We start from the raw sequence: 11,326 nt of genomic DNA, 5'->3' as shown, positions 1-11,326 counted from the left end.
TTTTAATTTATTATATATATTTTAGTAAAATTTCAATTTATTTATTGAAATTTTAAATAATATTAAATAATTTCCACATTAAAATATGGAGATGTTTTTTTTTAAATTTTATTTTAATTTTGGGATTAAAAAAAAGGAGGAGATGTTGATGTTTAGGGCGAGGGGCAAATTTTCCGGTACAATCAACCAAATCCTGGAGGGCAATTTCGTCACAAAAAACTACCTGGAATACGTGGTGATATAAAATCAATCCTCCACAGCTGATTGTTCTCACACAATCTTCAAAATTCTCACAAATCTTTCAAACCGAGGAAAAAATATACAGAATTACGGATTTCGTACCCTAATTATTGATGAACGGATTATTTCGGCTCAAATGTTCGTAAATGATCAAACGGCCGTTGTTCGCCGTTCTTCGATTCAATCACGGCGGGGAGCCGCGTCTTCCCGGATTCTTCGTACGTCGTGGTTTTTATGATTCGAATGGAAATTGGAAACCTGGGGGAATTGAATGAATTCAGGGTTCGAATTACTTTTTTGAAAAAAATGAATGTTTTTTTGTTGTTGCAGGATTTTGGTAGAGTTTAGCGCTGGATGAAGAGGATGGATTGTTTAAATTGGTTTGTTTCTGGGTAGATTTTTTATTCCGGAGCTTTGAAGGTATATGAATGGAAATCAGGTTTCTTCTTTTGATCTATCTATAATTTGTCTATTGATTGTTTTGTATCATCATCGGACAGGAAAATCTGCCTTTGAATTTTATGGTTGGCGCTAAACTTTTTAGGCAGATCCATGGTTGCTGTAGAAACCCTAGTGTTTTCTTCGCACCTTGTACCTTATCCCTCTAGAAGCCCTAATTTAACTCTATCGAACTTTAAAAGATCAGGGATTGCTGAGATTTAAGGTTTGATTGCATCTAATTTGTTCTTGATTCGTATATTATGATCAGTTATGATTATGATTTCTAATTTGTAGCTCAATCTGATTTCTTATGATTCTATGATATTGGCATGCATTTAAATTATGAATCTTTTTCATTCATTTTAGGTGTTGGAAAGATCCTGTTTACGAATGAACATTTTTCTATCTTATATCTGATTCTAGCGTCTTGTATTTCATGTTTTTTGTTACATTTATTTTAGGGTAACTACGCAAATCCGATTTGTTGTTTTGGGAAAGTTTGAAAAATCTTAATCCGGGATTTGTGTGACTGAGGATTATTACTCGGTGAAGGCTTGAGTTTTCGGTCTGTTGATTGTAGTGTAAAAGTTGGCTGGAGCGATCTGTTTCTTGTGGATGTAGAGGGTAATGGAGGCGAATGCGTGTGATGTTAATCACTTGGATACTAGTGCACTTTTGCCACCTAGAAAGCGGCTCCTGGCAGAGTTAAAGAGACAAAATTCCGATGTTAATTCCCATGTGCCATCTACTTCTAGTAGTGGTGGGAACAAATTTGATTCCAGTCTTAATAACATGTTGAGATCCCAGTCGATTAACTCTAACCTTTCAATTGAGGAGATCGTTGAATCCTCAAGACTCGCTGCTACAGAAGCTGCAAAGGTTGCACAGGCTGCTAGAGCTAATGCTGAATATAAGGCAGCGAAAGCAGCAAAGGCTATGGCTGCTGCCAAGCTAGCCTTGGAACTTGTCGACATTCTTTCAGACAAGATGGCTGACGAAGATGAATGTCTGAAAAAGAACAAGATGAAGAAGCACGTCCCTGTTCAAGCGTTGTACAATAAGAACCAAGAGACGACCAAGTGTAGAACAGATGAGGAATTGGCCCGCAAGTTGCATCAAGTGATTAATAGCTCCCCAAGAATCTTGAAGAACTCATCAGGTTCTGATACATTGATGCACAAGCATAAGAAGCTGAAGAGCTCTGTTTTTTCTAGTCAACCTTGTATGGTGACTAGTAATGGTAATGGAGTAGTATCAGGGGTAGAAACTGAAGGTCCCATAAAAGAAATAGACATGATTATGGTGGATTTGAACTTGTCAAAATTTGAGAAAGACAAGCAACTGGGAGTGAGTAATGAGGAAGAATGGCAACCCATTAAAACTGGCCATTTAAAGTTAAAAAATGGTCAAGCAGAGACACTTCCTTTAAAGAATTCATTTTCTGAATCATTGGATAGTATCAGTAAAAAGAGGGGAAGAATCAAGCAGAAAAAACTTCCCTTGAGCATTTGTAATATCAGGGATCAAACTAGCCCCAAAGAGAAGCTTAATTTGATGACCGTCGTCGAAGCATCTACATGGAAATGCCGAGCATTCAAAACCACAGCCTCTGTTAAGCAAAATAAGGTCATGCAGTCATAATGTTTGTAATTTTATTTAAACAACTCATGCTACCATGATAGAAGGTGATCGCCAAGGTAGTCATCGGGTATGTTTTTTGTTATAGACGAGACCCTTTTTCATCATTATCATCATCTTCTTCCCTTTTTTATCTGCTTGTGAGTAGATTTTCTTGATTTTGAAATTAGATGTATAATGATCTGCTTGATGGATTGAATATATTGTTATGTATCTATAGTATTACTGTTTCCTCAACTGTCTGTCTGTAATTGAGATATTGGATGAGTCTCAGTAAGTAAATTTCTAAACTGGCCTTTTATATTTGTCAAACTGATTCTTGCTTTAATGCTTTAGATGACATTCGAGCATGTGCCATTTATCATATTTATTATTCAACAGCATGGTATATTGTTTAACATTTGACTCAAATTTTACAAAAATTGGAATAATAATACATTATATTATCAATACATAAAAATTTATCATTTATATATAATATATAATATTATCCTTCAATCCAAATTATGTCTCAAATCATTTGAGCATGATTACTATTTCTCCTCCAATGCGTAATTATTATTTTCCCAATTTAGAACTAGAAATATAACGTATAATTTAGTATATAGTTTAGTTACGACGGATTTCATAATTTTTTTTAGGAAAATATTTAATTAATATTCAAATATAAAATATAAATATGCAACTATATATATATATTTGAGTTAATTATTATTCTTTAATATTAACAAAATTACAATAAAATAAGATGTTGAATAATCGAGCGAAGAGCAATACATTTTTGACCCAAATATATTTTTTCCAATATTTTAATGGATTTTTATTCCATCGGTTCAACCCAGTTTAAGGAACGATTCTTAATTCTTCAATCAACAATATGATTATGTACATTTCAAAATGGTCATTTTAATACAAAATAAACCCAAAAATAATTCAATTATCTAAATTAGTCGTGTAAACGAATCGAGCCGCTCTGTGAGTTTTTCGAGCCGGCTCAAAAAATGTTTGATTCGTACGTGAACTTGTCAAATTTGAGCCTAAATCTAACATGTTAGACCTTTTTCCCAAACTGAACTCGAGCCCAAATTATTTGTTCGATAGTCTGTGAACAACTCGCGAACTTTAACATTTTATTATTATAATATAATTATATATTAAATAAATAAATTTCGAGTCTTTCGAATACTTATTTTCAAGCAATCATTTGAATAGTTCGCGAACATGCTGGAATATTTCGAGTTGAATTCGAACTCGAGCTTTAATTCGAACCGAATTCTAGCCAAAAGTTCTAAAAATTTTCGAATTTCGAATTGAGCTCGAACTCGAACAGAAATAATTCAAGCCGAATTTGAGCATTCAAGTTTCGTCATATTCGTCTCGATTCGGTTCGTTTACACCCCTGATCTAAATAATGAAATCAAACCTATATCGAATTTACATTTTCTTCTTTGTACAAAGAAAAATTATTATAACAAACCTGCAATAATGAAATTACAACTGAAAAAAAAATTGCCACCCTTGATTATTGTCTAATAATTTAAAATTGGACTATAGATATGTTTTAGGTTGTACGATCAAGTATTTGTCTTTTAATATTATGATCGAAAACGTATTTAGAAGAGTTGAATAAATATTATAAAATATGCTGAGATTTTTTGTGTGGAAAGTATACTTTAGCTTTGATTAATAAGCTCAAGCACGTTTCTTGAAAATGGCTAGATTCAGCAAGCAGCTAAAGTATAGGATAGTGCAGAAAAATTGTACTGAACGTGAACAAATATAACTAATTATTTGATGAAACAACTAGGGTTTGGTAGACAAGAAAGCAAGTAATATATCTAAAAAAATAACACAAATTTGTTTCTGGAAGTTCGAAGTCTTCTTTCTTTTTAGAAAAGATTTCACTAAAAGACTTTGATTAATACAATTCTTGTACAGACTCACTATAACTCGATCATATCCCTGTTGAAATCTAACTTCTAAAAACAAGACGATTGTAGATACTAAATTTGACCGTTCGTTATGATCTTCTAAACAAATATGACACCATAAACAAAGAAAAATAAAAAAACACTACTGGAAATTGAGAAATAAACTCCTAACATATTTTATATTTTCAATAAAAATATAGGAATTCACAAAAGATTATATACTAAATAATGTTGAAATCTGAAAGAAAATTACTTCAACTAATGAAATTTAGAATGAAAACTATGAAAACGACTGGTTAAAACTATGAGAATTCTACAAGGAGTTTGCTAGAATTTGTGCGAGAGATTGTGTGTGTTCTTCTGTGTTGGTCGATCCTTTCTCTTCTGAATGATAGGCAGTTCTCTCCACCCTCCCATGATCCCTGATCTTCCGCTCTTTCATCCCATGATCCTTTTCTCTTTCTTCCCACGATCTCTTCTCTTTCAACGCTTCGTGAACAGTTTGAATCGGTGGGAATTTATTTGTCACATTTGATAGGCCTGCATAATTTAATTTTAGCTCAAACTATTGCCCCCCGTAAGCATTGGTCCATTGGGTCAAAATGCTTACATATCAACACAGTTAAACTCATTCATTTGTAGCGGCCCTTGATTGCTTTTCTGTGAATTGGGATTGTAGTGGTGGGCCGAGCAAACCCAAGTCCATTCTCCCTTGGACTTTAAATTATCGTCTTTTGGAATTCCTTCCTCATGGAACGTGTTCTCGGCAATTTTGAGATGCTTTCAACACAATAAATCAATGAGCTGCAATAGCTCGTGTTCTAAGAATATTTACACCGATGAATTAGATCGAGTTTGGTTAGAAACCAAGCGGAAAATACTCGAAGTAATCCTTCGTTAAGAAAACTGATAGATTTTATATCATGTTCAACTGAGTAATTGAGATACGGGAAATCAGTTAGTGCTTATCTGAGTTCAGTTATGGACAGAACTGAACTGATATCAACCGAACTGATTAAAATAGTTAAGAACAAAACCAAGTAGTTAAATAGAAATAACACAGGATATGTTAATGGATGTTCGGAGATTGAATTTCTCCTACGTCACCCCTTCTACCTTTGGGAAGGTTCCATTAGAAGACTTTGATTTATACAAGTGCTTATACAAACCCACCAAGCTTAGGAGATACCCAACTGCCTAACTGAACTCCCAGTCTAGACTTAAAGCATCACCTTCCAGCCAAAACTTGTTTAATGTTTGTGTGTCAAAGACTACATACACATGTTTAATGTCTATGTGAAAGACAGTATTTGAGTGGTGGTGAGTGTGTGAGTGAGAGCTGATATCTGGAAACAACCCGAAAGGCGTTCTCAGACACCGAGGGAAAGGTGCTTCTAGTCTAAGCTGATAACACGATGAAGTGTTCCATCAACTGGGCTGATTTCTTCTTCAAAGCTGTTATGCAATATGCGTGCCCTCTCTGTATTTTTCTTTCCACTCATCAACTCTCATCTTTTTATGTATATTGTCTTCACTGAGCTTCGGCTTTTTTTTATAGGCGTTTGGTTGAACGTACAGTGAGACTCAGTGAATGAATCCGTTGCAGTTTGAATTTTTTCCCCCAAATAGATATCTGGAACATTTGGCTTTAAGCGCTGCTGCAACGTCTCTTATTGTACCTTGATCGTACAATAGCTTTTGTACCTTTGTGCATAGCTGGATTAAGCTTGTCGTATCTGCAAACTGATTTGCTCCTAACTGATGTTCTGACAGGTCAGTTGAACTGGTCTTGAACTGGAGAGGTGAAATCAGTTGACTCGTCAGCTTAACTGATTTCACTGATTTAGTTGAACTGATCAGTTGGGATCTTCATCAGTTAAACACTTTCAGTTTGCGTCTCGATAGCTTTAGTTTAAGCTTGGTAACTGATCAGTTCGAAGCCTGATCAGTTTCAAATTCTGCGCACTTAGGTAAACTCATTAGAAACAAATAAATAAGTTTTGTTAACATCAAAATCAAGATTGCGAACATGAAATGTTCCAACAATCTCCCTCTTTTTGATGATCACAAAACTTGAGCAGTTAAAGCGATTTTAACAGTTAATAATTCTCTCTCTTTGTGAGAATAAAAAACGATTAAAAACAATTAAGCGATTAAAAACAAATTTTCATTTCGAGGGATAGCAGAAAGAAAAGCTCCCCCTCAACAACTGAATAAAACGATTAAAAAAACAATTTTTCAGTTTGAGGGATAGCAAATTTAAAATCAGTTTTAAAGAAAAGCTTCTCCTCAAGAACTGAATCAAAAAAACTCCCCCTCAAAAATATAATCGATTTGCGATTTTAAAAAGAATTTAAATCTATAAACACTTAAGCAGTTAAGACAACATACAAACTAGAAAAATCAGTTCAGTTACATGCAAACTAACTGGATACACTTGATGTTAATTTAATCAATTACACGTCTCTTGTATTAATATAAAGCACACCATCTTATGTAAGGGAATTGCTATTACACTTAGCAAGTATCAAAAACATCAAGTATCAGTCAATTTTTATAAAATAGAACTGAGTGTACCAACAATTGATCGCCTAGAATGCTTGGAATGCTGCATCGATTTTGAGTTTCTTTTGCCATAAGAACAACTAATTGCCTTGGACTTGATCTCTGTGCTGGCTAACTGGTCTTACTGATGCAAACTGGACTCAACTGATGCTGAACCGCAATAATCAACTACTAGGATCTGATATGGCAATGAAGCGGCGGCACTTCTGATGATTAAGCTCCACTTAACTCATCAGTTTCAGCTGGTAGTTGGGTTTTGTCTGTTGATAAGTTGAACTGGTAAGCTGGCAACTGAAATCTTGTCCGCTGATCAGTTTAGCTATCCTGCCATGCAAACAGCTAGACAACAAAATATCACAGCAAACATATAAATTATTATCAGGGGGTTTTGAAAACAATTTCAAAAAAAATTTAAAACACATTTTAAAAGGAATATCAATTTTCAAATGTCCTTCTTAGAACAACTAGCTCTGATACCAATTGATGGAACGTGTGCTCGGCACTTTTGAGATGCTTTCAACACAATAAATCAATGAGCTGCAATAGCTCGTGTTCTAAGAATATTTACACCGATGAATTAGATCGAGTTTGGTTAGAAACCAAGTGGAAAACACTCAAAGTAATTCTTCGTTAAGAAAACTGATAGATTTTATATCATGTTCAACTGAGTAACTGAGATACGGGAAGTTAGTTAGAGCTTATATAAGTTCAGTTATGGACAGAACTGAACTAATATCACCCGAACTGATTAAAACAGTTAAGAACAAAAATAAGCAGTTAAACAGAAATAACACAAGATATGTTTATGGATGTTCGGAGACTGAATTGCTCCTATGTCACCCCTTCTACCACCTCGGGTAGGTTCCACTAGAAGACTTTGATTTATACAAGTGCTTGTACAAACTCACCCAGCTTAGGACATACCCAACTGCCTAACTGAATTCCTAGTCTAGACTGAAGGCATCACCTTCCAGCCAACACTTGTTTAACGTCTGTGTGTCAAAGACTACAGACACAAGTTTAATGTCTCTGTGCAAGACAGTATTTGAGTGGTGGTGAATGTGTGTGTGAGAACTGATCTCTGAAAACAACCCGAAAAGTGTTCTCACACACTGAGGGAAAGATGCTTCTAGTCTAAGATTATAACACGATGGAGTGTTCCCTCAACTGGGCTGATTGCTTCTTCAAAGCTGATATCCAATATGTGTGCCCTCTTTGTATTTTTCTTTTCACTCATCAACTCTCATCATTTTATGTATATTGTCTTCACTGAGCTTCGGCTTCTTTTTATAGGCGTTTGGCTGAACGTACAGTGAAACTTAGTGAATGAATCCGTTGCAGTTTGAATTTTTTCCCCCATATAGATATCTGGAACATTTGGCTTTAAGCGATGCTGCAACGTCTCTTATTGTACGTTGATCGTACAATAGCTTTTTTATCTTTGTGCACGGCTGGATTAAGCTTGTCGTATCTGCAAACTAGTTCGCTCCTAACTGATGTTCTAACTGGTCAGTTGAACTGGTCTTGAACTTGTGAGGTGAAATCAGTTGACTTGTTAGCTGAACTGATTTAACTTATTCAGTTGAACTGGTCAGTTGGACTCTTCATCAGTTGAACACTTCATCAGCTGGCCGGGCTTTTGAAAGTTTTCTGCTGAACCACCTATCAACTAGACAATCAGTTGAACTGCTCTTGATACTTCAGTTGTACTGATTCAGTTCGATCAATTAGTTGGCACTTTTAGTTTGCGTCTTGATAGTTTCAATTTAAGCTTGGTAATTGATCAGATCGAAGCCTGATCAGTTTCAGTTTCTGTGCACTTATGTAAACTCATTAGAAACAAATAAACAAGTTTTGTTAACATCAAAATCAAGATTGCGAACATGAAATGTTCCAACACCTCCTCTACTCAACATATTTTAATTTCGATTTAGGATAAATTTTTTTGGTTTTATTTTTTGGTAAAATTTTAAATGTTAATTAATTTAATGAATATTGTTAGCATAGTCAAATTGTAAGTTTTTTTAGATTTGTTAAATTATTAAAAGTAATTTTTTTTATTTTACTAAAAAAGTTAGCGACGGAAATGATGAATTAACCATCGCTAATTAGCGACGGACTTATGAATAAACCGTCGCTAATTTTAGCGACGGTTTACATAGCAACGGTTGTTTACATGATTTCCTTCGCTAATTGACGACAGTTTTCCAAAAACCGTCGCAAATATTATTTGCGACGGGTTTTCAAAAAACGTCGCAAATGTAGCTACAACAACAGTTAAAAACCGTTGTCTTTGAGGGAACCCTTTAACCACAGGCGCTTTAAAAATAGTTTTAAAATGGCTACGACAACGATTAAAAAATCGTTGTCGTTTGGCATTATTTTTGTAGTGGTCCTTTGCAACAATATCATTTGTCCAGTTGTTGATAGAGAGGCCTGCATTTCTGCGATATCAGCGGCAGAAACCTCTGAGAAACTTGAGAGGTCTTCAGATGGGAGTTGAAATAGAGTTCTGAAAAACTCTTCATCCACGATCAGAATGTGGTTGTTCACCTTCATCTGAATCTTCTCATCATCAGTGACTAAGCTAGACTCATAGATAGACAGAATCTCAGCAGAGCAGATTTCTTGGGTCGCCAACCCTAGAAAGGTACGAAGCCCAGATGATTCAATCTTTTCAAATAGGCCGCGAACTGATTCTTCGGAATTTGCAAAAATCAATTCAAAATCGATTGCAATAGCATTTGAGAGATAAGGTGGTGTTTGAGATGCCATTTGATTGGATTTTTAGCTATAAGGAAAGAAAAATGCAAGTGAATTGCTCTGAAAATCAAGAGTTAGAAACTTTGGAAATGGTGAGAACACTTCTGAGAAGGCGGTTTCTATTTATATCTCATGATCGTTCAAATTATGGACACATGACAGTCCGTGAAAAGTTTGATCAAATAAATAAGATATTCAACTGTTGGTCATTTAAATTTAGAAACTGAAGTTTGGGAGTTATACAAAAACGGAAATAAAATGTTTGAAATTCAAAATTTGAATAAATTTAAATGAGCAATTTATACTTGGTCACGATTTCAGTTAAGGAACTTAAACGAATTAAAACTAATGAACTTATGGGATAAATCAGTTTATTCAGATACTAACTGATCAGCTCGAAACTGATTCAGTTCAGTTTATGAACAACTGACTTCTGTCTTATTAGTTGACTTACTGAAATTCAACATTCCCCTTGAATTAAGCATTTAAGATAAATCAATAAGCCCTAAAATATTTCTAAAGTAAGAAAACTTAGTCTCGGGTAATGGCTTGGTGAAGATATCCACTACTTATTGTTCAGTTGAGATATATTCCAGTCTGATGTTCTTCTTGAGAGCATGATCTCTGATGAAGTGATGTCTGACATCAATGTTCTTGGTTCTGGATTAAAGAATTGGATTACATGTAATCATAATGGAGTTGGTGTTGTCAAAGAAGATTGGTGACTCTTCAGCTACTACTCCATAATCTTTCAGTTGTTGTTGAATCTAGATCAATTGAGCACCTTCCAGCAGCTAAATATTCAGCTTCGGTTGTGGAAGTGGCAATGGATATTTGCTTCTTGCTAAATCATGAGTGATAAACATAAAAATTGTACATTAATTAAATGTTTTATAGTATAATCATATATTTTTTGTTTTATTAAATGTTTAAATATTATATGTTTTATAATAAATTGTATAAAATATAAGTTGTTGTGTACTTACAAGTTTTTACTATTTTTTACAGGTTCGATAAAACAAGAATAAACTTGGCATTGCAAATGGGATTAAGATGATTCTTAGACCTGTAGAAAGTTGATTATAATATCTACAATATTGTTGACAAGCATGAGATAAAAATCCTCTCACAATTGAGATCAAATTAAGCAACAAATAAAGTTACTAAAGGAGTGGCAGTTTTACCATGCTCTAGTATTTTGACCATATCTCTCAAATTACTTGGTCAAATGGTTTAAAAAAAATAGCACAACTAGAGAACTCAATTATCCACATGTTTCTTTTTATGTGAAGAAGCAAATTCGGAGAAGAAGATTTTCAAAAGTGATGTGTAATATAATATAATATCTTGGAACACCAATGAAGACTTATGTGTAAAAAAATAATATTTTATTAGTGGTTGTCTCCCCAAATTTGGCTATAAATAGAGGTGCATTGTAATGTATTGAGATATCCCTCATTTTATGAACAAACCTTTGAGTTCATAATATTTCTCTCTATATTTTTCCTTTATTTCTTCATTTAAATACAATTAGCATGTTAATTTCATATTCAAAGTTTTACACTTTGAATAATGAATAGCTAACTTCCTAAAGTTGAGATGATAAGGTGAAACTCTTGGCATGATAATAAGGTTATTAAAAGGTAAGAATCTATATTTTATATTATTTAATCATTATTTATTGTTTATGTTACATTTATTTATTTAAGAATTTTTATACCCTACTTATAAGTGGGAGTTTTGATTTA

At 33.9% G+C, this 11,326-nt stretch overlaps 1 protein-coding gene across 5 annotated transcripts; it reads left to right on the top strand.

Annotated features, from left to right (window-relative positions):
* Window positions 1-220: 220 nt before the first annotated feature.
* LOC140989859 (uncharacterized) lies at window positions 221-2,556 on the top strand. Of its 5 annotated transcripts, none has more exons than XM_073459341.1 (3): window positions 221-458; window positions 571-660; window positions 1,262-2,556. In XM_073459341.1, the coding sequence occupies exon 3, from the start codon at window positions 1,309-1,311 to the stop codon at window positions 2,320-2,322; it is 1,014 nt and encodes a 337-aa protein (XP_073315442.1). In that variant the 5' UTR covers window positions 221-458; window positions 571-660; window positions 1,262-1,308; the 3' UTR covers window positions 2,323-2,556. The 5 variants fall into 5 exon arrangements, with proteins under 5 accessions (XP_073315442.1, XP_073315440.1, XP_073315441.1 ...); XM_073459339.1 differs by having other exon boundaries at window positions 222-458; window positions 1,143-2,556; XM_073459340.1 differs by having other exon boundaries at window positions 222-458; window positions 571-679; window positions 1,143-2,556.
* The last annotated feature ends 8,770 nt before the right edge of the window (window positions 2,557-11,326 follow it).

This window comes from Primulina huaijiensis, chromosome 12, assembly GCF_012295235.1.
Source record: "Primulina huaijiensis isolate GDHJ02 chromosome 12, ASM1229523v2, whole genome shotgun sequence".
Lineage (NCBI taxonomy): Eukaryota > Viridiplantae > Streptophyta > Magnoliopsida > Lamiales > Gesneriaceae > Primulina > Primulina huaijiensis.
Note: the sequence above shows the minus strand (reverse complement) of the source record. Positions and strands in the feature narration are given on the sequence as shown.